The sequence below is a fragment of the Colletotrichum jinshuiense genome, chromosome 3, assembly GCF_051148585.1.
Source record: "Colletotrichum jinshuiense chromosome 3, complete sequence".
In the NCBI taxonomy this organism is placed as follows: domain Eukaryota; kingdom Fungi; phylum Ascomycota; class Sordariomycetes; order Glomerellales; family Glomerellaceae; genus Colletotrichum; species Colletotrichum jinshuiense.
Window position 1 is genome coordinate 2,413,331 of NC_139310.1, and position 23,297 is coordinate 2,436,627.

The 23,297-nt window shown below is 53.1% G+C and overlaps 8 protein-coding genes across 8 annotated transcripts; 4 read left to right on the forward strand and 4 right to left on the reverse strand.

Moving 5' to 3' along the window:
- Window positions 1-294: 294 nt before the first annotated feature.
- On the reverse strand, window positions 295-1,323 carry EsH8_III_000677 (S-adenosylmethionine-dependent methyltransferase; the record flags this gene model as incomplete). The annotated part of the gene is made up of 1 exon (XM_083262402.1): window positions 295-1,323. The coding sequence occupies one exon, from the start codon at window positions 1,321-1,323 to the stop codon at window positions 295-297; it is 1,029 nt and encodes a 342-aa protein (XP_083122889.1).
- Window positions 1,324-2,165: 842 nt separating this feature from the next.
- Window positions 2,166-2,513, forward strand: EsH8_III_000678 (uncharacterized protein; the record flags this gene model as incomplete). Its single annotated transcript, XM_083262403.1, has 1 exon — window positions 2,166-2,513. One exon carries the CDS (start codon window positions 2,166-2,168, stop codon window positions 2,511-2,513), a length of 348 nt encoding a protein of 115 aa, XP_083122890.1.
- A 546-nt stretch (window positions 2,514-3,059) lies between these two features.
- EsH8_III_000679 (uncharacterized protein) lies at window positions 3,060-4,442 on the reverse strand (the record flags this gene model as incomplete). The annotated part of the gene is made up of 1 exon (XM_083262404.1): window positions 3,060-4,442. One exon carries the CDS (start codon window positions 4,440-4,442, stop codon window positions 3,060-3,062), a length of 1,383 nt encoding a protein of 460 aa, XP_083122891.1.
- Window positions 4,443-4,799: 357 nt separating this feature from the next.
- Window positions 4,800-8,787, reverse strand: EsH8_III_000680 (amino acid permease-domain-containing protein; the record flags this gene model as incomplete). Its single annotated transcript, XM_083262405.1, has 4 exons — window positions 4,800-6,457; window positions 6,506-7,514; window positions 7,568-8,553; window positions 8,616-8,787. 4 exons carry the CDS (start codon window positions 8,785-8,787, stop codon window positions 4,800-4,802), a joined length of 3,825 nt encoding a protein of 1,274 aa, XP_083122892.1.
- Window positions 8,788-10,955: 2,168 nt separating this feature from the next.
- Window positions 10,956-13,314, forward strand: EsH8_III_000681 (amino acid transporter; the record flags this gene model as incomplete). The annotated part of the gene is made up of 2 exons (XM_083262406.1): window positions 10,956-13,079; window positions 13,138-13,314. 2 exons carry the CDS (start codon window positions 10,956-10,958, stop codon window positions 13,312-13,314), a joined length of 2,301 nt encoding a protein of 766 aa, XP_083122893.1.
- A 730-nt stretch (window positions 13,315-14,044) lies between these two features.
- Window positions 14,045-14,992, forward strand: EsH8_III_000682 (DNA-directed RNA polymerase II core subunit RPB11; the record flags this gene model as incomplete). The annotated part of the gene is made up of 4 exons (XM_083262407.1): window positions 14,045-14,061; window positions 14,523-14,581; window positions 14,641-14,751; window positions 14,802-14,992. The coding sequence occupies 4 exons, from the start codon at window positions 14,045-14,047 to the stop codon at window positions 14,990-14,992; spliced, it is 378 nt and encodes a 125-aa protein (XP_083122894.1).
- Window positions 14,993-15,459: 467 nt separating this feature from the next.
- On the reverse strand, window positions 15,460-15,979 carry EsH8_III_000683 (U6 snRNA-associated Sm-like protein LSm5; the record flags this gene model as incomplete). Its single annotated transcript, XM_083262408.1, has 6 exons — window positions 15,460-15,495; window positions 15,551-15,614; window positions 15,665-15,692; window positions 15,753-15,791; window positions 15,849-15,905; window positions 15,955-15,979. 6 exons carry the CDS (start codon window positions 15,977-15,979, stop codon window positions 15,460-15,462), a joined length of 249 nt encoding a protein of 82 aa, XP_083122895.1.
- A 343-nt stretch (window positions 15,980-16,322) lies between these two features.
- EsH8_III_000684 (ribonuclease H-like domain-containing protein) lies at window positions 16,323-18,220 on the forward strand (the record flags this gene model as incomplete). Its single annotated transcript, XM_083262409.1, has 3 exons — window positions 16,323-16,453; window positions 16,519-17,519; window positions 17,571-18,220. The coding sequence occupies 3 exons, from the start codon at window positions 16,323-16,325 to the stop codon at window positions 18,218-18,220; spliced, it is 1,782 nt and encodes a 593-aa protein (XP_083122896.1).
- Window positions 18,221-23,297: the final 5,077 nt, after the last annotated feature.

Below are 23,297 nucleotides of genomic sequence, written 5' to 3' on the forward strand. Positions count from 1 at the left end.
CTTCAACAAAAACAGCTGGCCCAGATCGTCTAGTTGGTTAGGATGATACGTTGTGGTTCTTCTATACAGCGATCCGTGTTGACGGCGGTTCGAATCCGCCTCTGGGCAGTCAAATCTTTTGCATTTTGCTAGTAATAACTAGCAAACATATTTTTGCTTCCCTTAAGGAGAATGGTATTATTGGCAGCAATTGGATTGGCCGGCTCCTATCTTGTATGCTGAAGTCGGTTTGTCCCTGCTATTGGATATAGGGTATTAATTACATCTGGGTATCATTGCTCATCGTACTTGGTCTCAGAGACGAACAAACACTGATCGTACATTCCCGCTGCCCTTGACTACCGCCTCCTTCCCATCAACTTCCAGCGCTTGGGCTTCACCGTCATCCGGCGTCAAATCCGGCCAATCCCTCCATATCTTGCATGATGCTTCCTTGGTGTATTCATGTCGCCTGACAAGCCTCACAACTCTGAGAGCTTGCTCTTGGTCTCCGACCTCAAACAGCAAGACCCTTGGGCGCAGCACGCCTGCAATGTCCAGCAGTTTAGCATAGAATACATCTGCATGATCACATCCATCGTATGTCGGGACCGTATCCTCCGGTACCAGTGCCAGTCTCGGCTCGTACTTTCGTACTGAGTAGCCCATCTGGCCGCGACCATATGTCCACACCTTTCGCGAGATGTATGGCGGGTTGGATACTAGGACGTCACACGAGTGTAGGGTCTGAAGAATCGCATCGTCAAATAGGTCTGCTTGCCGGAAGACGATATTCTTCTCCGCCGTTGGAGGGAGCAATACCCCGGTGCCAACGTTACGGCGCAGGTTCTCCCGCGAGAGGTTGACGGCTGTTGGGGAGACATCCACACCCGTGACACTCAGCCTCTCCGCCCACCGTACCAGGCCCTCGTACAGAGCAAGTGCAATGCACCCGGTGCCCGTGCAGAAGTCCACGATTCGCACATCTTTGCCCCGAGGCCCGGGCAGACGCCCAGACCCGAGCATCTCGGCCAGGTGCAGTGCGTATGCTTCCGTTTCGGCGCGTGGGGCAAGCACGCCGGGCCGGCATTTTATGTCTAGCGCGCCAAAAGGCTGCGACCCGAGGACGTACTGCAGCGGCACGCCGCGCCCACGTTTTGCGCAGAGGCGGGCGAGGCGGGCTTCTATACTCTGCCCCAACGCCGGCACGCTAGCAATGTGCGACCTGATCCAGCGGAGCTCTGTCACGGCGGAGGGTATGTCGCGGCATGCTGGCAGGAGGGCGGCGACGTGCGGGGAGATGGCATAAGCGCGGCGGAAAAGAGAAGGGGGTAGGCGAGGCATCTACACGCTTATGCTTGTGTGGACGGGAGTAAAAAGTTGATGGACGAGTTGGAAGGGGGATCAAAAGTCGAAGCTTTTTTCGAGCTGGGATGGAAGCTTGGGCCACCGAATCAGATGTATCTCAACAAAGTCTCTATGGAACAAACAGAAAATTGGTCTTCCCAGCTACGAACTATATCCATTGGTATACGACGAACAGTTTATATTTTTGTTGATAAATAATGATCGATGTGTAATCGATGTTATGGATCTGAAATAATTATCATCTCTTTTATATTTGACATCTTTCACTTTAATAGGCCTCTACCAAAATACAAACGACTCAATCAACGATCATGATCAATATGAAGACATTACCGACCTTTTTCACCGAGGGAATGATGCAAGGTTGCGCTTGTGTAGAATAGACATATAAATTTGCGGCCATTAGGCGCCACAAGCCAGCTTACCACAGTTCTATCTCGCTCTGGGACAACTCTAGTAGTCGAAACACTCGTTCTTAACCATGGTTGAAGACGCGATGTGCCAGACCCTCGAAAACTTTAGTAGGAGACCCGAATCCGATTCAACTCGCTGATATATATAATGCCATTGCGGATTTACCAATGCCTCTTCTCGTCTCGTCTCGTTTCTTCATTATTGCGGGTTTGAATAGATCTTCATTCAGTGCTGCAAGGAAGCATACCATCAGTTAAATACAAACCGACAACACGAGGACAAGCCACCCGGAGAACACGCTACCGCAAAACATTTACCGCCAACTCTGCAAACAAACCAAACGAACTCACATCCTACCGTCGAGAGGAAACAAGACCGGCCCAGGAAAAACAAATAAAGGAAAAATGAGGGTCCGCATCCCTGGTCTCCTCCTCTTCGCCGCCGCCCTGGCGATCCTCGCCCCCCACGCCTCGGCCGGCGGCGTTGTGCCCATCAACTCGCGCCTCACCCGCATGCGCTGCTGCGAGGCGCCGGAAAACCTCACCTGCCGCACCGCCCTCGAGCGCTGGCACGCCTGCGAAAAGATGATCAAGTCCGGCAAGGTCTCGAAGATTTGCGGCGAATCGGGCAACTGGCGCGACATGTCCCTGATTGCGTGCCGCCCCGGGATCGACGGCCCGCCCGACTGGAAGGACAAGGACAAGCCTGAGGATATGACCTCCGTGTCCCCAAAGAAGAAGAAGAAGAAATAGTATATGAGTCAACTTTTTGGCGTGTCTGCTTTATAGAGAGTTGTCGCTTTGTTGACGCCGGGAGGGGGGAAGGACTACGTTCTCGGTTGTGCTTGGGATGCGGATTTAAGTGATGGGCATTCATCGAATTTTAGGCGTCAGATTATGGAGTATAGAGCAAGATGTGTTACATAAAATCATCATGTCCTCCAAGACGTAGCCGAAGTTAGGTCTGCCTGTCAATTATACTTCGACCTAAACCAGGTTGCTTTTGGTTTCGTACCAAGGGGGCTCAGGAGCGTTGTGTAAACATCCCAAACAAGGTCATAAGAGAGAAAATAGTAGACGCAACATCGTTCGAGGCTAAGAGAATGGAGACCCCGCCAATATTGAAGTGAGAAGAAAGGGAAGAAAAAAAAATTTGGAATGGGTAATCGCAAACCGAACCTCGAGACACAATGTAATCCACACGGTCTCGAGCCCCAACCAAAGGCGCTGGGATATCATACCGCCCCCAAAACTCCTTAGAACGACAAATAAAACCTCTTGTCCGGAACAGGGGCTACACTACACCCCCATGACTTTGGCGTTCATAACGTTGTCTTTGTAATCCCGGACGAATCTTTCGTACCTCAAATAAAACTTTCCATCGCCAGCTAAAGGCAGATCCACCTGATCATGCTCCTCGTCAACTTCGTCAATTTCGTCTTCGTTTCGCTCATCATCGGCATCGGCATCATCTTCTTCTACCCTTGTCTCGTCCCCTTCTTCGTCATAAATTGGGCCCTTTCCTTTCCAAAAATTGTCGTCTTCAAAGTAGTAATCTGCCCAGTCGCCATAGACCTCGGGCTCGGACTGTTGTGCCTCAACCTCCTTCGATTGTGGCTCTGGCAGCCAAGACTGGAACCTCGATATTGGGGCTCCAGTGTTGAGAATCGTATCCTTGGACGAACGCCACGAGTATTTCCTCGGGGCTGGCTCCGGACTTATACTCATATGGTGAGCGATGTGGTTGGATGGCGGAGGAGTAAATGGATCAGCCGTGGTGCTGAGGCGAGGGTCTGTAAATGGCGTTACTGGTCGATCTGTCGCCGGTGTCATGGGAGGAGGCGTAGAAGGGCCAGCCGCGTCATCGTCATCAAAGACCGTAGGAGACGATGCTTCCACTGGCGAGTGAGGGCTTCCTCTCTGAGGACAAGGAGAATCGATGTCCCTAGCCGAGAAACGAGACTCGAGACTGTCATCGGACCAGCGAGAAGTGTCTGCTCTTAGAGTGTGTAGCTCCAACGGCGACTGATGGCGAGGCAGAGTAGGCGGTGGGGAAAGGGGAGAGATGCGAACCGTTATTTTGGGCACCTCATCGACCACGTCATATAAATCGTCATCCTCGCTATCGCTAGATATTGAGGTGCAATCCGACCGCTGCGTGGCCGTCGTAGACTTGGTTGAGCTTCTGTGGACGTCCACAACCCTGGCAGGGCCAGAAGAGTTGGTCCTAGCAAGCCGTGCCTCTTCAAAGTGCACGCTTTCGACCCTCACACTTCGAAGATATCTGCGGTCCTCTACCTCCTCCTCCTCCTCTGGGTATGGCCATATCTTGAGGCCGGTCTTCACACCTCCTCTCTTATGTTCCTCCTGTCTTTGAAGTGCCATCAAGAATTCCATGCACTGCTCGTCGCTCGGGATGGCTGTCTTTGAGATGGGTCGGTCTGGTCTGTCCGGCGTATGGACAATCTGGAATGTCGAATCCTCTGGCAGCGTTCTAGGCGACTCTGGTGACAACGACTTGGGCGATTTTGGAGCCGGTATAAGATTCTTGATTTTGAGCCCTCGCAGGTATGGCGATAGATTGGTCCAGGACGACTTCCTTCCGTGGTCCTTCATGTTAACTGCTTGTAGGATCGTCCACGACGAGGGCAGCGCCGACGGGACCGCATGTTTAATGTCCATGGCTTCGAATGCTTGAAAAGCTCCTGGCAGAGCAAAGACCCGGATGGCGAAGGTTCGAGCAGCGTATGCACCGTCGAGGGAAACTCTTTGTAAAGGCTACGGGCGAAAGCCATCATGGTCCGTATGCAGCCAGACAAAGAATGTTTAGCGAATAGCTTCTCATTTCGGCCAGAGACACTGGGGAATGTGGCGACCCCAGCAGTGTTTACGACCGCATTCCTTTGTCCAGATGATGATCCCCGACCTAACCCGACACTCGAAAAAAAAAATTAAACGCCATAGCAAGAACAACCCCCGCGTAGTGTTGATCTTATCATGTTATCCCTCGCAGGTTTTGAGACATTCCCCCCACCACAACTACAGCCCAACCGTGACAGTCATGTTATTACTCAGAGTCAAGAGAACCGGGGGGAGCTCATGGCATAGGACTTCGACATCCGATAGGTATTGCACGCTTGCCAACTCATCCTGGCAAGTTCCCTCAGTGGGCACTGGCAACGTGGTAAACAATACAGCCGTGTCCTTGCTGTTCTGCCGCATAAGTTCATTGAGAATGATATGCTGAGCCCGGGACGGCAAATCGTTAAACGAGAGTGCGATCCCCTGCGTTGAGTAGGGCGACCCATCCCCTCCATTTGGCCGAGAGTCTAATCTATAGCGTTCCATAAGCTCCGCCATGTTCATGTGGGCGTACCCAGTGTCGGTATTCGATGTCACGGAAGCGTTCCGTGACCTGTAAGAAGGTTCCGCAAACGAACTGGTTGGCTCGAACTCCTCGGCCGCTGTCAATCTCATCTCGGGCACGGGGCGGTTAGAGAACCGTCCTGTCGAGGACTGCCTTGAGAACGCCGGGCGCTCCGCCCGCGGTGTTTCTTCTTCTGTGGTGTCTGCGAACATGATTGTCGGCCCAGAGGGTCCTTCGACGTCAACTCTCGTCTCTGGCAGTGGTCGACTCGAGAATCGCACAGCAGATGATTGACGAGAAAGAGTCGGTCTTGCGGGAGTTGCGTAACCAGAAACACTTCCTGAGGTTAGGTCAGGGTATGTATTCCCGGCTGATCGAACCCCGCCCAGGGAGCGGGTAGTAATGTTGCGATCCAAAGCAGGTCGTTCAAGCGGAGTAGGAGGCGCCGACACGTCCTGGACGAGTCCCACGTGGCTTGAGCCCGACTGTCCTTCAGTTCGAGCTTGTGACACCATCGTACCATAGGATGTGGCTGGTGCAGCGCTCTTATTTGATTTACTGGACACGCCACGTCCCCGCTTGGTAGTTGGAGAGGCGAGCAAGTCGTCGCTCTGGCTTCGCCCGCGCCCCCGTCCGAATAATAATGGCCGCCTGGGGGCCTCGACTCCAGGCACTTCATCGTCGCTGTATTCACTGCCTTCGTTGTAGAACTCGGAATCAGAATCGAGAGAGGATGGCTGCTGCTCGTTATCGCTCAGGTCATCATCCGAGTTGGACCCGTCTTCAAAAACCTCATCTCCCAGGTGAGACGTGTGAATGCCAACGCTGACGCCAAGGCGGGAAAGCTTCGACGCAGTTGGCCGTTTGGGAATTTCCCCGAAATGGACCATGCTCGGCCGACGTCCGCTTTCAATATCATCCAGTGGCACATGCGGGTTAAACACCCCAGGCCGACCCGCTGTCGACTCGATCATGTTCGTGAACGAAGTGAGTTCCTCGATCGAGTCCAGGTTCGGGGAACGACCCCGGAATCTCTGAAGATCATCCCACCAGTCCTCGTCTTTCAGAACGTCGTGCACCATGATCTGGGACTCGATGTCGTTGGATTGCCCGTTGACGATCAGCTCGTATGTGTTCAACTGCCCTGAGGCAAGCCAGAAGACTATGACATCGGCCTCGATTCTCAACTTGTCTAGCAGAGCCTTGACCCGCGCTCTTTCTTCTTCAACCTCGCTTTCGTACTCCACAAATACCATGACGCGGATGTCATAAACTTTGTGCCAAGTAGGGACGCTGTGGAGAATATAACCAAGCTGGAGAATCAACGTATCTGTAAGATTGTTAGCAAAAATCCAATGAAGCTAACAAGTTGCCCTACATGTGTCAAAGTTGGTGGTCAAAACGCTTTTCCCATCCGACAAAACCTCTGCTGACATCTGTATTGGCCAGAGATCAATGTGTCTTTTGATATTGGTCTTGTCATTTCGCGGTGTTTCCAAATTTTCGAAGCCTTTCCCGATCGCTACGTTGAGCTTATACCTGAGAGCAAGGTCTTCCAGCATGGTCATGTAGCTGGTCACACTCATCATGCCTTCGGTCTTTATCACGTCAGTAGGGAGGAAACCATCCATTAGGCGCGCCGACGTATCCCCCCGCCTTCTGCGTGTGGGCCTCTCTCTGGCCTTTGGTGGTGGTCGAGTGTTTGAAGTGGCCAAGCTCGGAGCATTAGGGACCTGTACCGACGGCTGTGAGTTTCTGAGGTCATCTAGGTTGTAAAACCCCATGACGGCGATGTTTGGCCGCATGCCGCCAAGTCCTGCTGATAGAATAAGATTTCGGATACCCCAGTTGATGGTCGGAGACATTGTCAACTGCACAAATGCCTTGATCCGGGAGAATTCCGAAATGTACTTGGTCCAAGCCGCCTGTTGGAGCCTCGCTTCATGTACACCGCTGTTGAAATCATCCGTCACAATGACATGGCCGAGTATGTATAAACCCCCTTTTTTCACGGAGTTGCAGAACTGGATCAGCCGGGTTTGTCGCCTAGGGTTGTTGATAAGCAGGATAATCTGCGGTCTCCAGAATTTGATATGCTCGGGCCGTAGCCGCAGGAGGTACTTCCTCACCTGATGATATATCAGGTTTTGCGAAACATCCCCCCATCGTTTCGGCGGACTGAGGTAGTGTATCAAGGAGAAGAGGGAGACGAGCAGGCAAACCGCAGTAGCCGCGTAGGTTTGGTCGATGAAGAACATAGCCGCCGCAGACATGACGCTGCCGGCGAAAGCCGTTTCCCAGCTGAAGAACTTGAACGCAGGCCTGAAATTCGGCGCCGACCCTATCTTGAGTAGGAAACAAGCCAGGTTCATGACAAAAAAGGTCATCTGCTTCCTGTCAGCTCAAATAGGCCAAGCTGGAGAACTACAAGATCACCTACCTGGTAACCCATGGAGATGAGAGTCGCGATCTGGTTCAGGTTGGCAAGCATGGCAACTTGGGCAAGGGCATAGGTCAGAATAATGGCTTGGACCGGTTCATCTGCCATCTTTGTCCCTCGAGAGAATGGCATCAGGCCGGGGAGCAGCTTGTCCCTTGCCAAAGCCTGCATAAGCTTGGCTGCACCTATCAGTCCCATGACGGCCGAAAAAAATGTAACTGCGCATTCTCCAGCAAGTATAAGTGGCATTGACAGGCTGGTGATCGAGATGACGTTGGTGTTGTTGAGGAATGAGGCATGCGTTGTGGTGGCAGCCATGGAGAAGATTACAACCAAGTACGCGACGAAGGTAGTCATCATTGCCCAGAGAGTCCCCTTCGGGATATCTTTACTAGGATTCAGCAGATCTCCCGACATCGAAGCACCTGCGAAGATTCCTGACGTGGCAGGAAACAAGATGGCGAAGGCCTCTCGAAACGTCTCGAACCCTTTGTACGATTCGCTTCTTGTATGCGGAGCAAAGTTGTCCACCAATGTCTCGATGCTAAAGCCAGTGAAGCGCACACCAAGGTCATCATCCCGAAAGGGTGACTTGAAGGCAGCAGATATCGGGATACTGATGATGGCAAGTGCGAGTATGGCAAGCAGTGCATTACTGGCCTTGACAAATGTGCCGCTCCCAGCCAAGCCCAACCCGGCGCAGAGCAGTAAAGCCAAGGTTTGGAGGAAGTAGGCGGCCCAGAACCCCTGAGGGAAAGAGTCTCCAGAAGTCAACTTGATACAGTCAATGAGACCGACCACGTTAAGAGCGGTGTTGAGAACCTGCGCAAGATAGAACAACACTCCAATAGAACCGCCAAACTCGGGGCCAAGAGACCTCGAGATAACATAGTAGGCCCCTCCGCCCTTAACCTCGCCATTGGAAGCTATAGCAGAGAGTGAGAGCGTCGTCAACAAGTCCACAAGGTAGGCCGTAACCAGCAATCCTGAAAGTTGTGTTAGTGTGCGCCGAAATGATGGAGAACGTCTGTGTCATTAGCCGACGAACCAAGCATGCCCAGGAGTCCAATTTGGCCGATGATCCACCCGAAACGAAGGAACATGAGAATGCTGAAGATGTTGAGGCAGACGGGTATGTAAACGCCCGAAACAGCACCCAACTTGGGGTTCTTGTTGGCCTGCTCCACGCTGGAGAGGCTCGTTCGTCTGTCGCCGCCCATGGCGCAAGCAGTTGGTGAAAAAAGGGGGCCGTTAATCGGTGAAGCAATCCAAAACCCGTCCCGATAAGGGAGAATGCCACCTCCACGCTCTCTTTCCTTGGTCGAACAGCAAAGACTCAGGATCTTTGGGTTTGAGTAATAAGATGGAAACGTATCATAATCAGTAGGAGGGAGCGACTTGGTATAAATCCCCGCTCATAATCACGCCAATGTGCATTGTCAGCCTTGGGTGATTGACCAAGTCCCAGTGCGTCCAAAGAATGGTTGAACGATGGCTGGCGACGGTTGATCATGGCAACCAGTAAGAGGGTTCCCTAGCTAGAACGGCGGGCCGCACAGGCATCCAACTGGCTCGGCGCATGTCTCGCGTCTCTTCTTGCCGTCTCGTTTTCAGGGTTTACCGTTCCGCAGGCAAGGGATATCTCGGCCGATCCAATGCAAGCTTCTCCAATACCCCGCGTGCCGATTGGCAAATGCGATGCGCTCCAGCCTGTCGCACCGTGCTTTTTGGCGATCCACTCACACACCAAGCGCAAAAGACGTAGCAAGACGGAGCGGGATGCAGACGATGAGTCCAACAGAGGAGGCCGCAGCGACGTCATCTGGCAGCAGAGGACACATCGGACCGGTAGCCAGTCATTAGGTACGCTACACCGATGGATGGATGGTGGCGGTGGGCGGTGCTGGATGCGCGCCATGTAATCCGGCTCTAAGGAGCCCACAGAACCAAGACGTGGTTTGGATGGCAAAGCCCGTCTGGTTTGTCCGATGGCTTCGTAATTACCACGGTGAGGAATTAATCACAGGCCGGCGGCAGTGTCGATAGCTCATCCACCATTTCAGCTAATGGCGGGCATCACTGATTGGGTTGCTCCCCCAAATAGAAAGGGGACCAGTCGGTTGACTCAGGCGCATGACAGCGGCAAGCCGGAGATTTCAATGGGATCGACGAGATTGGCCACCGTTACCGTGGATGCGTGGCTCATTTGCGTGCGACCCTCGAGTGTCTTCGGCTCATGACTCGATGTAGTTTCAATGAGGTGAAGGGTGCACAAGGGAACAAAACACACCCGGTACCGCTACATGCGCGCGCTCGCCAAGAGCCGCTGAAGAGCACTCGTCGCGGGGTTGCAGCAGGCATGCTAGCCCCCCCACTCTCTCTGCAGTATCAGAGGCAAGTGAGGCGGAAGGTGCATGCAGCCAATGGCACTTTCTCGCTTACTTTTGGTACAGTACGTCGTAGTACATTGGCTGTCAGTGCCTTACCTAAGCCATCTGATTACAATCCTCTGGGAGTTAGGCTTTTGACAGTGTGCTGGCGGCGGGCGTGCAGTACAAGAAATGCTCAGTCGGGTTTGGAGTAGCAGGAGGAACCATATCCATCTTGAAGCGTTTGAGGACTCTCAGAACATGTCCGACCGTAGAGCGGACGTCTGTCCAGCAACATTCTCGTCTGTTGCCGTGCTGGATCCGGGAAGCAATAGATCCCTCGCTTTAGTGATGTGTGTCTTGGTGGCAGATGCTTGCAAATGCTCCGTAGCACGAGAGCGACAAGGCAGCCGCGGCGTGCCGGTATGAAGATCTGGGTTCTGGGCCCTGGTGCACAGGGACAGCGCCCTGGCGCCGCGGGTTGAACAGCCCGAGAGCTCCTATGGTAGCTCGGCGGGTTTCGGCAACACAGCACACCTCTTCCGCCTGCGAGCAGCCACAAGAGCCCTCGCAGCACCACCAAGAGGCAGGTACTGTGGTACCCAAGGTAACATAAGGTACCCAGCCGACGCTATCAGTGTGAGCCACAGACCCTCCAGACCTGCCAGATTAGGTCACCCGACCCGCATGGGAAGGCGTCCTTATCACGGGTTCCCAGTAACAACAGCTTCGAACGCACATCCTCCGAGCCGTGCACTTCAATTGATCTCGTCAACTATCTTGCAACTGCGCCCAGGTAAATTCCTCCTCGTACTTGAACCGAATCCACCTCTTTACCCATCGTCTAACTGGCGTTTTCTTTCCTCTCTCCATCTCATCATTTGCTGCCCATGGCACATCGCTAACTTTGTTGTGTCTTGTTGCTCCAGATTGAAGCCTGCGACGGTGTGATTGGGTACTCTTCGATATATCCCATAGCAGCATTTCATAGCTCCCGGATAGCTTTGTCGAACTGAGCCATGGCTTCTCCTTCGAGAGATCCGCTTAGCATCCCCAGAGCCGACTCCCCCTCCCGACAATTCGGTTCTCTTCCCCGAGCAGACGCCACCGCTCGACTGGCATCGCCAGTACCCTCCCAGCAGTATGGCACTCCGCAGGCAGGCCGGTATACCGGCCAGGCATCAAGCAGGATGGGCGACAACAGCGAGACGGCCAGCCTCGCCCCGCTAGCTGGAGCCGCTCCTTCAAGTGTTCAAGGTCCCGGCGTCTCGGCCCTGGCCGCAGCCTTGTCCAACTCTTTTGGGGCATCTCCCCCGAGGCACGGCACACCACCAGTGCGCTCTGCTACTCCTCCCATCCCTCCTCCAAGGCCTCTCTCTCCTGCTACCGCCGGTGCTCAGCTCTCAAGCACACCCATGACCAACTATGGATCATTTGACTCCCGCTCGCGGAACGCCGGTGCCGGCGCCTACGAAGACCCCGAGATCGTCAAGAGGCATTTGGTCCAGCCTACGGATGCCGGTTCCGAGGAGTCTAGCATGCGCGATGGTGTCAAAGGCAAACAGGCGGCCGACACCGACACCGAGACCGGTTTGAACGAGGACGAGTTCTCGAGTTTGCGGCTACAAGGCGGAGACGTGACGCGAGGCATTTACAAGTGGACCGAAGAGGCAGAAGCCCGAAACAAGATGCAGCGCAGCAAGAGCTTCAGTGTCTCCCGTCCCGACCCGGAGACGGACACTCTTGACATCAACGCGATCAAGGTCCCGGGTGGTTTCCGTCGGAATTATCTCCGGCGGGCTGCGAGAAGCCCATCCACCGTCAGAGACGGTGGTGAGCGTGGCGAGGCTAGCGATAGCCCCCAGCCTCGGTTGCTCACATCCAGCTTCCTCGAATTTCTGACCATCTATGGCCACTTTGCCGGTGAAGAGTTGGAGGAAGATGATGAGGCACTCAAGCCTGGCGAATACTTCTTCTCGGGGGCGGATGATGACCTGTACGACAGCGACGAGTACAGCGAGGATGATCGCGAACCTATGGAGGACAGTGCGCTTTTGACGCCGTCGCGTCATAGAAGGAGACGGAAGCAGCGAGGCGGAAGCGGGAAGAACAGCCCGATGAGCGCCGCGTTGCTTCTGCTCAAGTCCTTTGTTGGTACTGGGGTTTTGTTCCTACCTAGGGCCTATCTGAACGGCGGTATGGCCTTCAGCAACGCCGTCCTGCTAGGCGTGGCTGCTCTGAGTTACTACTGCTTCGTTCTTTTGGTCACCACTCGCCTCAAGGTTGAGGGTTCTTTCGGTGATCTTGGCGGCATTCTCTACGGCAAATGGATGAGAGGTACCATTCTGACCTCCATCGTTATAAGTCAGATCGGCTTCGTCGCTGCGTACATGGTTTTTACGTCTGAAAATTTGCAGGCAGTCATACTAGCGGTATCTGACTGCAAAACGAATATTGCTGTCAAGTGGTTGATTCTCTTGCAGGTGCTTGTCTTCCTGCCTTTCTCTCTGTTGCGAGATATTGAGAAGCTGAGTTTCACTGCCCTGATTGCGGACGCCTTCATCTTGCTTGGCCTGGCTTACTTGTTGTACTACGACATCCTAACATTGAGCAACAATGGCATTGCCGACATTATCATGTTCAACCGCCAAGACTGGACTTTGTTTATAGGAACCGCCATTTTCACCTTCGAAGGAATTGGCCTCATTATTCCAATTCAGGAGTCGATGAGGAACCCCAGCAAGTTCCCCCGCGTTATGTTGGCGGTTATGATCATCATTTCGGTTATCTTCATCGGCATGGGCGCGATCTCCTACGCTGCCTACGGATCCAAGACAGAGACTGTGGTCCTCCTCAACATGCCCCAGGACAACAAAATGGTCAACAGCGTCCAGTTCCTCTATTCTATCGCCATCATGCTGTCGATTCCGTTGCAGCTTTTTCCCGCCATCAAAATCACTGAAAATGCCCTATTCACCAAGAGCGGGAAATACAACCCGTACATCAAGTGGCAGAAGAACCTCTACCGCTTCTTCTTTGTCATCCTATGTGCAGTCATCGCGTGGGGAGGTGCGGACGATCTGGACAAGTTTGTCGCACTCGTCGGCAACTTTGCCTGCATCCCCCTTGTCTACATTTACCCGGTGAGTTAAACTCTAGCTGCATTTGGTACAATCGGCATGAATTCTAACATGTGAACAGCCTCTGCTCCACTACAAGGCGGTCGCGAGAAACAAGCTTTGGAAGATATCCGACATTGTACTTTGCATCTTCGGTATCATCGCCATGGCATATACGACAACTTTGACAGTGTACAGCTGGGCCGGTGGCTCTGACGAGGGCAAACCTCCAGCATACTGCGATCGCAGGGGGCAGTAAGTTAGTTGGCGAGGAGGGTCTGGCGGACGCGAACGCAACCACATTTTTATCATCATTCAGTTGCTGTCTGGAAAGCGTTGGGTAGTCATTGCATGGATTCCAGCGGGTTAGGTTTATTGGGGGTTCGGACAGCATCGGTCGGTCGTCAATGAGCACGGGCTCGTAAATAGACTGAAGAACAGACGGCTCATCGCCACAAGTTTATAGTTCTGTATGTGTATATGTAAGCAGAGATTGCACTCACAATAGCACGTTGTTCTTTTCTATTAGAATTGAATCATTTGTAATCGGCAATGTATGACCAAGTGACAATGCGCTGGACAGGTGAGCAAAATGTTTGGTGTTCATGGTTGCAGAGAGCTGGTGCAGTCGGGTGCACTGCCACACCGGGACATGTGTGGCGCAGCTCACCCGCAAGAATCCACCTTCACTTCTGCCCGTGGACTGCAAGCACCTCTCAATCACACCCACTTCACCCTGTACCATTCATTTCTCAAACATCAAGGAGGTAGATACACTTCAGAGGTTTCGCAAAAAGAACTGCAACAAATAGGTAAGCTCTGTAAATCAATGATAATCAAAGGGAGACTCACAAAGTTTCTAGGCACAACTCAGTCTTCTGTGCGGCGATAATTTTTAACCACTCGCCATCGCCAACGTCACCCACGTCTTGCTCTAGGCACCATCAGCACCAGCTCATCCCTACCATCCTTCGCACAACCTCACCAAAATGAACGCTCCCGATCGGTAAGTCGAACTCGAAGCTTCTGAATTGTGTGGCACGAGGAGCAGCCATGGGCCGGCTGTTCAAGATGCAGGAACCGCTGTAGCTTTGCCTTGTGAGCCTCTCCTATGGCTGCTTGGCCGGCTGCTGGTTCGCGATGGCCTCACGCTTCATACGCTTTCGTGGCCAGGACGAGTGCCTGCAATTGCAAGTGCAAACCACATCTTCCTTCCTTCATTCCTTTCTTCCTTCCTCATGTGTCCCATCTCATTTGGACTTCCCCCATCAAACTTTTGCCCACCCAAAATTGTTGTTTGATCACATCACCATATCAAACCACCACATCCCCAACCTCATTCAACACTGTCAACCCTCCCGAATACCAATCATCATTATGTCTGGCCACGGAGAGATTACTACTACCCCGTTCGGACTCCTGTCTTGGAAGCATAGAAACTGGACGGTGATACTAATATGTTGATAGCTTCGAGCTCTTCCTGCTCGCCGATGGCGAGAAGAAGATTGAGGAGAAGGTCTTCTCCGGTAAGCTGTTATGCCAACAACGCGCCTGGGGTAATTCATCTGAGCTAACCTGTTTACAGGAATGTCCAACACGTCCGACTTTGTTCTCAAGAAGGAGGACCACACCCTTGGCAACCTCCTGTCCGAGCACCTCAAGATGCACAAGAACGTGCTCATGGCTGGTTACAAGAGTATGTCGCACGCTTTCTGTTGGCGTGTTGAATACTGACTCTTTCGGCAGTCTCCCATCCCAACGTATCTGAGCTCTTCATTCGCGTCCAGACCGACGGATCCATCACCCCCAAGGAAGCCCTGGTCCAGGTCATCAAGAAGCTCATGCAGGACCTGTCTCACCTCAGCCGCGAGTTCACTCGTGAATTCGAGCTGCGTCGCATGGTCGAGGCCGGTCGTTCCAACCAACAGGGCCAGTAAAAGAACACTCGGGCATGGATGAGTTACGTCACGTGTTGTTTTCTTGGGCGTTCGGGCGGCTATGGACATTACGGATTACGGTCTGATACCAACAATGGCAAGGGGAATCGTCATAACTGGTTTTCGCGTTCGTGGTTTTCGTCTCTCGGGCTAGATATCTCTCGAAACGAGAAAAAGCTGATCATTGCGAATTACGTCATTAAATACGCGATGCCCCCAGGTCTTTCTGGCGTGATCTTAGTTGGTGCAGGCTGTGTAGAGCGAGCCCCTCGAAGCTCTGCTTCGCGGCATGTCCTCTGGTGTTTAAGGCCACCTGACTCCGACACTCATGACGCATCCTACTTCCATCTCGGCACCACCCGTCTAAGGGAGACCTCTGTAGACCTTGATGAATGATGTTCGTCGCCTATCTGCGGCCCGTTAGGGTAGCTACCTGGAGACAATGCTTTTTCTTTTCTGAATGTGTCTCATGCGGTCACCGGACCCTCTCCTCCAGGAATAAGCTTGACGTGTTTGTTAGTTTTGCAAAGGATCCATGAGATTTCATGTGAGACATACCATGCAGATGTTGTTGCCGTTCAGAAGGATCTTGGGGAGCTTGGTGTGGTTCCCAGAGTAGTCGCTAGCCTTTGGTCAGCAGGGGTGATTCTTCCGATAAAAATGGCTACATACAATTCTGTAACGTCCTCCAACACCATGTCTGCGAACATGTTAGTTCTCTTCGGTTGGATTCCCAATCCAGGTTCTGATGTTCACTTACTGACGTAGTCATCGAAGCCGAGGAGGGTGCCGCTGAATTCTGTCCCACCTAGTCAGAATGCCCGAGATGCATAGGAGCTCTTACAGAGTGCCATACCCTTGTCACCCTTCATAACGACCCAAATTCTCGATCCGACACACTTGTCGATGAGTTCTGGATATATTAGCCACGGAACCCCAAGTTTACATGCTTGCTCACTCACCCAGAGGGAGTAGTTGGGACGCCATTTTATCGCCCGGATTTTGCCGACGTGGAAGACTTGCGACGATCTTGCTCTTGCAATGTCGTATGCGGTTTCGCAGGGATTATGGGCGTCAGATGGGTTGATATTCGTCTCAATATGGAGGTTCTCGTATGCCACCAAACGTCGAAGCTTAAGATGATGGATGGTGAACCAGAGGTGTGAACGTAGGAACGATGTCAGGTGACTGCGCGCGCATGACTAAGCGGTGACGCTCCAGCGTCCCTACCGGTCCACTGAAGGTCGTGAATCACCCGGAAACCCAATTGAACCCCTCCACCATCCACGACGCGTCTGCCTGAAGAATCACGTTCTTCATTTGTTGCGCCATGCCCGGTGGCAAAAATGGCGCTTCATTATCCTTCTATATGCACTCGCCAACGGCGGAAATGAACTTATTCGGACGTAGCAACTCTACTCTGCATCAGCTCCAATTATTGCACAAGCCGTACATTCGAACGTAAGTTACCTACCCGGAACCACCTTATTCCTCGATGTCGAATGACGAGTTGACAATACTACCAGGCGCTACATTTCAACCATGTATCCTTCGTCTTACGGAAAACTGTGGAACCCCGGCCACGGTATAGTCTTCGCATCTAAGAGGCAGGATGAGATCCCGCACCCGCGGGTGGACATGTTACGTTCCTTATACACGACCACGCCGGCCACAAGCCAGACCACTTCTTTTGCAGCAGAAGCAATTGACGATCCCGTCGAATCCGACGACGACGACGCGCCCTTTTCGACGGCTCCAGAATACCAATCTACATCGGGTACAGTTCTTGTCAGCAATGCGCCTTCTGCAGGCGCGAAGGATATCGTAAAGGATGGCGAGGCTTCGGTCGAGGTGGAGGACAACAGCGGTCCGGCCGATCCTCCTCTCACAAGCTTGGATTTCAAGGTCTCCTTAAAGGCATTCCGTGAAGCTCAGAACGCGCAAGAGGGCTCTGCTGAATCCTTCTGGTCTTACACAATTTATCGAGGGCGTTCTGAGGATGGTAGTGAGCAAAAGGTCAAGGTTCACTACTGTAAAAGCAAGCATACCATGGAGCGAGTATGCCAGTACTTCTTGGATGAGAAAGTCATCGGGTTCGACCTTGAATGGTCGCCGGATGCGAACCGAAATTCGGGTCCGAAGATGAATATTTCCCTAATCCAGATAGCTAGCGAGAGCCGAATCGCCCTCTTCCATGTCGCCTTGTTTCCAACCAACGACGACTTCGTCGCGCCCACGTTCCGAAAGATCATGGAGGATCCCGACGTGAGAAAGGTTGGCGTGGCAATCAAAGCAGACTGCACGCGGATGCGGAACCATCTAGCGGTCGACACGAAAGGCATCTTCGAGCTCAGCCATCTGTATAAGCTCGTCAAGTACTCCAAAAACGGCCGTGTAGACCTGATCAATAAAAAGCTGGTACCTCTTGCCATACTGGTCAAAGAACATCTTGGCCTGCCAATGTTCAAAGGACAAGATGTGCGGTCAAGCGACTGGTCGCAATCCCTGAACATGGCCCAGCTAATGTGTAAGTGTTCTACCGAAACTCTTTCCGGTTCCGCCTGCTAACAACACTTAGATTCCGCATCAGATGCATATGCTGGCTTCCAGCTGTACCACGTCCTCGAGGAGAAGCGAGGGGCCCTCGAACCTACTCCACCGCGGCCATACGACGCCGAACTCAACCTCCCTATCCGACTTGCGGATGGTGTCTCTATACCTACGATGTATGAAAATACCGAAGCTGTTGATGCCACTCTTTCGGCTGCGCATTTCAAAGCAATCAAAGAGAGTCTTGAAACCGAGCCAGACGGCGAAGGGGAGTCGATCGCAGAGAGCATTAGAGCAGCAGCGGCTGTGGCCCCCAAACGGCCCCAGAAGGATCCGAGGGTCAGCGCTGCGGATGAACAAGTGGCCAGCTACCGAGCATCAATCAAGACCCTTCGTGCCACGCCGTCCGCCGTACGGTCATACTACATCTGGAGGGAAAACAACGACCTCAATCCCGAGGGCATCGCAAAGATCCTCCGGGAGCCGCCGCTGCAGACAAATACAGTAGTGAGCTACATTCTGGAGGCCATCAAACTGGAGAAGCTGCCGTTTGATAAGAAACGGCTGCGGAATGAGATTCTGCATCTTCTCCCGAAGGAAGTGCTACAAGGCAGATACCGGGACTTGATGCTGGCGGCTCACAAGCCTGATACCGAAGACGTAGCTTCACTTGCTTGAGTTCCACATCAAAGTGAACGGTGAGGTGGGATGACGAGTTCATGATCCAAAAATTGTTTGTTGAATAAGCATTGGATTTGTTGCGATAGATACCCGCATTAGTTACAAATCAAACTTGAACTTTTTGTCAACGACGGTATGCTAAGATGGGTGCGAGGCAGAGCAAAGCCGCGAGTTTGCCGCGTCAAGCTACAGATTTACATGGCCGCATATAAGTAAGTAAGCCAACGGGGATAGCTCCTGCATATTTCGAAACATGCGGCAATTGAGTTTTCAGGAGCGACATTGGTCCCCTTCGCGTCGCCTGCCACGCGTACGAACTGTCAGCCACTCGGGCTTGGGATAAAGACCAGCAGAAAGCGCAAGGCGCGGGGCTTTCCCATCTACCGGTATGGAATGTTTGGTGTTTGTACGTGCATGAGCGGCGTGATCCGAGGTAGCGCAAGAAGGCGGCCCCCCGCGCCTAATCATGAGAGGCTCGGCTCTTCGGTGGCCCCCAACCACCCCTCGACGATCTGTACCTGTGGAACAGCATGGTCGTACGACGGGGACCGGGAAAGGAGAGAGAGATCATCACCAGCATCGCCATCGTCATCATCATCTGTGTAGCCAAGGTATCGTTTGCGTCGTCTCTTCCTCTGTGTGGCTGTACGAGGACGTCGGCGCCGGCAACGAAGAGGGTGGTGACGCGTCGTCAAGATCCCGTGGCTGCGGCGAGGGGCCTCCCCATTCGGACAGGACATGCACAACCAGAAGCGCGCAATTGGGCATGTTCAGCCAAGGTCTCGTCCGTATCTGGCAGCAGATATGACGGCCGCTAATGGCCAAAGGCGCCACCACCTGCATGTGGCGGCGGGTTGGCAAATGGAGGTGACCGGCGGGCGGAGGTGGGGGGCGTGGTTTGTACTTTTCGCTATCAATTGACATCCGGGTTTGCTTGCTCCTCCTTAAATGCATAAACGTCAGACAGTTTGCTTACACTCAGCTTCGTCTATTGTCGCATCTCCATCGTTGCTTGGGTGACTACATGCATTGTCCAATCTCAGTCGTCGGTAACTGTAAGCAACGGAGATGATAGACGCCTCAACTCACGGCGATATAAGGGAACCATCCAGAGGCCATCATCATTGCAAGGGTAGTGGAGGTCTTGTGGATTTCTATGAGGCGACCCCGTGGCTTGGGGTGAAGTTTTTGGTAGCCTGTTTTTGGAAAGACAGAGGGAGAGAGGCATGACACCGCAGCCAGCTGCTCGCCCATTTGAACCCACGAATCGACAACGTACATCTTGTCGCAAAGCTGCCATGAGCTTGTTGTCCATGGCCATAATCCGAGGTTGGACGGGCAGGTCGGGATGGCCGAGAACGAGCAGCGAACAGACCTACAACTTTTCAATCCGAGGAAAACAGCACCCGAATCCGTTACAGCTTGCGAACAACCGCTCAAGTCAGGCATCGTCCCATCTTGCCCGTGTGACGTTTCTGCCATGTTGACGTCGCGCTCAATCATCCGAAGTCCATGAGCGGGGGGCTCTAGGGATGTCCTGCTTCAAGAGCTATCCGGGATGGGTGCTGCAATGCCCACTTGATCTCCCGCTCGGTCCCGAGGCAACATCTGGGTGTTTTTGCATACGTGCTCGGCCGGTTTTGACGATGCACCTGCAGGTTGCATGTCTTTCATGCGTTAACAGAAGATGGTTGCTACAAGAAGGAAATCGTGTTGTGATCAGACTGCGAAACCAACATGTCCACTTCTCAATCCCTGTCTGAGCGAACGGCGTGCAGCTTTGCCAGGAATCATCATGGGCCCTGACAATTGCCGGTATGCGTGCATGAACCGATGTCTCAAGGTGATTCGGCGCCCCAAACTGGTACTGCAACTGAATAAGTCTACCAGTGAGTACTTTGCCCATCATGAGCGTGAAGCACAGGTTGGGGTCTACGAGCGGATAGCACCTGCCTCTGCTAGTTTCAATAGACAACAATGGATCCTGACCGGAGTGAGGCATGGCCACGCTTATATATCAGAATTGCCAGTGAACCATGTGTGTGAAGGCTATCAACCGATCAAACTCAATGGTAGACAAAAATATATCGTGGCGTCTGTAGATGGCCAAGCGAGCCGTCTGGGCTTTTGCTCAAAGACTTGATATCGGGGCTCCCCACTGAGGCCAATGGCGATTGAAGGGCAAGTGAACAGTGGCGTCATGTGGGGCAAGTTGAAGCTTAAGCCACACCCAATTTGCACCACATGCTGTTAGCATTCTTATACTTTCGATATGGACTGTTGCAGACGTGAGGTTTCCTCCCGAAGATGGTGCTAGACTGTGAAAGGTTTCTGGAATGTTCAAGGCGAGGTCTGGGCGCTCATTGTCCTCTTGGCAGAGTCGGTAACGGGCTCAAGACATAGAGGAAACAGTAGCTGCCCTCTAGGTGGGGAAAGCCTGATAAACCTCGCTGGCGCGCCTGTGTAGGTGTGAAGTCAAAATAATTCGAATGCTTCTATGGGGCCATTCATCTTTCTCCCAACGTATAAGGCTATCTCAGTGATAGTAGCAGCAACTGACTGCTGGAAGAGCTGTCATTTAGGTAGAACAATGCCGTTCAGCGGAAGATCACGATGTGCGGATCGCCCCCTGGTAGTTGACGACATGCCCGCAGGTGAGGGTGGGACGGACGGATCCAACGTCGAGTCAATGAAACGGTTCCATTCCATCGCGAAACGGGTCTCAACGGGTCTCAACGAGAGTCAGTCAGGAAATTACAGAATGCAAGCAGACGTCGGCAAAAAGCTTATTGAATTTGCAGTTGAATATTCACCAATACCACTCCATCAGGAAGGCGAATGACACTTCAGAACGTAATATGCCAAGACCGATGTTCCTTGAAACAAATGGGGGGAAGGCGAAAGCCGCAAATATTTTTCAGTAGATACGGCGATACCCGATTATTGATTTAGCCATGACACCAAATTCGACCGGCCGCCCGGCCGGGGAAATCACAATCAGCAGTGGAAGCAACTGCTGAGTGGCCTGGCAAAATGCTGCAGCATGTCGTGCGCTAGACCATAAACGAGTTAGAGGAACGTGGCAATATGGCCCACGTCGTAACCGTAACCGCCCAGGAAGGGGAAGGATGAACGGTTCAAGCCAAGCAAGAAAAAAGGAAGAAAACCAAGAAACAGTGGCCAGTCAGACGGCGGAGGACGGCTGCCACACGAAACTGCCACCGGCTCTTTCACCCCCCTCACGCTAGTGGGTAGGTCGCGTAACCTCCACTCCATCTCACCACCACCAATCTCTAGTTAGCTGCCCCCCCTCACCAAAGCTCTAAGTGCGATCGAGATAGCGCGCAGAGTTGGGCCGTTGGCTGCTGGTCGCCGTGCGCAACGCCTGGGTGACGTCCTGGTGCTTTGCTGGTCTGCCTGTTTAGCGCCGCCTCCGTCTGCATCTCGGACAAGCCAGTTGAATTGTTGCGCAGACTACCTGCAATCCGACGCATCACTCTAATTTTACCTTGCCGCAGAGTCAGGCTAACTTAACTTTGGACGTCGGAAATATTTGGTGTGAGGGAGCCTGGGCGACCCGGCACTATCTCTCGAGCCCTGCATGTTTCAAGACCTTCCAGCCTGACATGGGCGTGTGAGGCAAGCATGGGCAGAAGGCAATTAAGCAACAGGTGAGAGAGAGAAAGGGAAAAAAAAAAATTTAAGGCGGTAGAATCAGGGTCCCGCCGGTCCCGCCGGTCCAGCTTGCTTCGGGTGGGGGCGCATATGAAAATGCGGAATGTTTCTCTCTTTCAGCTCTACTGGTCTATGGAACCCGCATAGAAAACCCCGAACAATTCGTTCTCCATCTGGCACATGTCCGAGACTTCGTGGAGACACTCGGGGCTTGGGGCCAAGATGGATGACGAACGGGCGACGCAGATATGTACGGGTACAGGAGGAGTACGTGGTTGGAAGGATAGTTGATTACACGAGTGCTTATTTGTGCTTGTTTGTGGTAATCAGAACTGGAGATGAGGGCAATTGATGCGGCCCAAGGGGGTGGAGGCCACCAAGCTTTGATGAAATGAGAAGAGCGGACGCTTGAGGGGAAACAAACCACCAGTGTTATTGCAGTTTATGCTACGGAGATACATACACTACATCGGTCCATGGGCGGCGGCCAGCTACCATGTAGATGCCTGGTCGGTCGGCCAATGTACACTACGACAGCGCAAGCAACTGGGCACGGGCGCCGACGTAAAAGAGAATCGAAAAGAAGTGTATTGTCGAGGTGACCGTTTGGGGTGAGATCTTCGATGAAAGAGGGACCACCTCCACCTCCTGACTAGCTGCCCGGGCTCCAGTAGATGCAGCGGGACAAGAAGCAACGGGGAGGGTTGTGTGGCGTCTTAGGCGGCTACATTCGGTCGAGATATCTGTCAGCAAGTGGCAAAGGTATTGTTCTATCAGCGACAGCGAATGGTTCCTTTACTAGCAAGTAGTCAGGGGTCTCAGAGCCCATTTGCACAAAGCAGCGCCGTTCCTGAGCCGCGACACCACCTCACCATGGCTTGTCCGGCTCCCACCCATCCACTCACGCCCACTCGCCTTCTCTTCGGCGCGTCCTCGTTAGTGGCTATTCCTTGTCCACAAGGCCTAGCCATCCCTGTCTCCTATCTTCTGCCCCTGGTCCCCGGCAGTGCTGGAGTCCTGAGCAGCTGTCCACAAGTCACTCGTGGTACAATCTGGCCGGCGGAGATACATGCACAGAGAGAGAAAGAGAGCGAGCAATTGCCAGCAAATTCGGCCCCCAATGCCGGGGGGCGACCCAATCCCATCCCTTCCTGGCACAGCGTCGCCCGTGAACAATGAATGGCAATGAGGTTCCGGGCCGAAGCTATCTACCAATTGGTTTTGCGTCATGAAAGGGCGGCACCCACTAGACGCGCGAATCTCCGAGTCCCAATCTGCCAATCTGCCAGATTGCTTGCTGTGAAGCCTGGCGCCAGTCCTGCTGCACATCCCATTTCCATCCCAACCCCAATCCTAGCTTGGTTTGGCATCAGCATCCCGCTGTCGCAGCGTGCGTAGT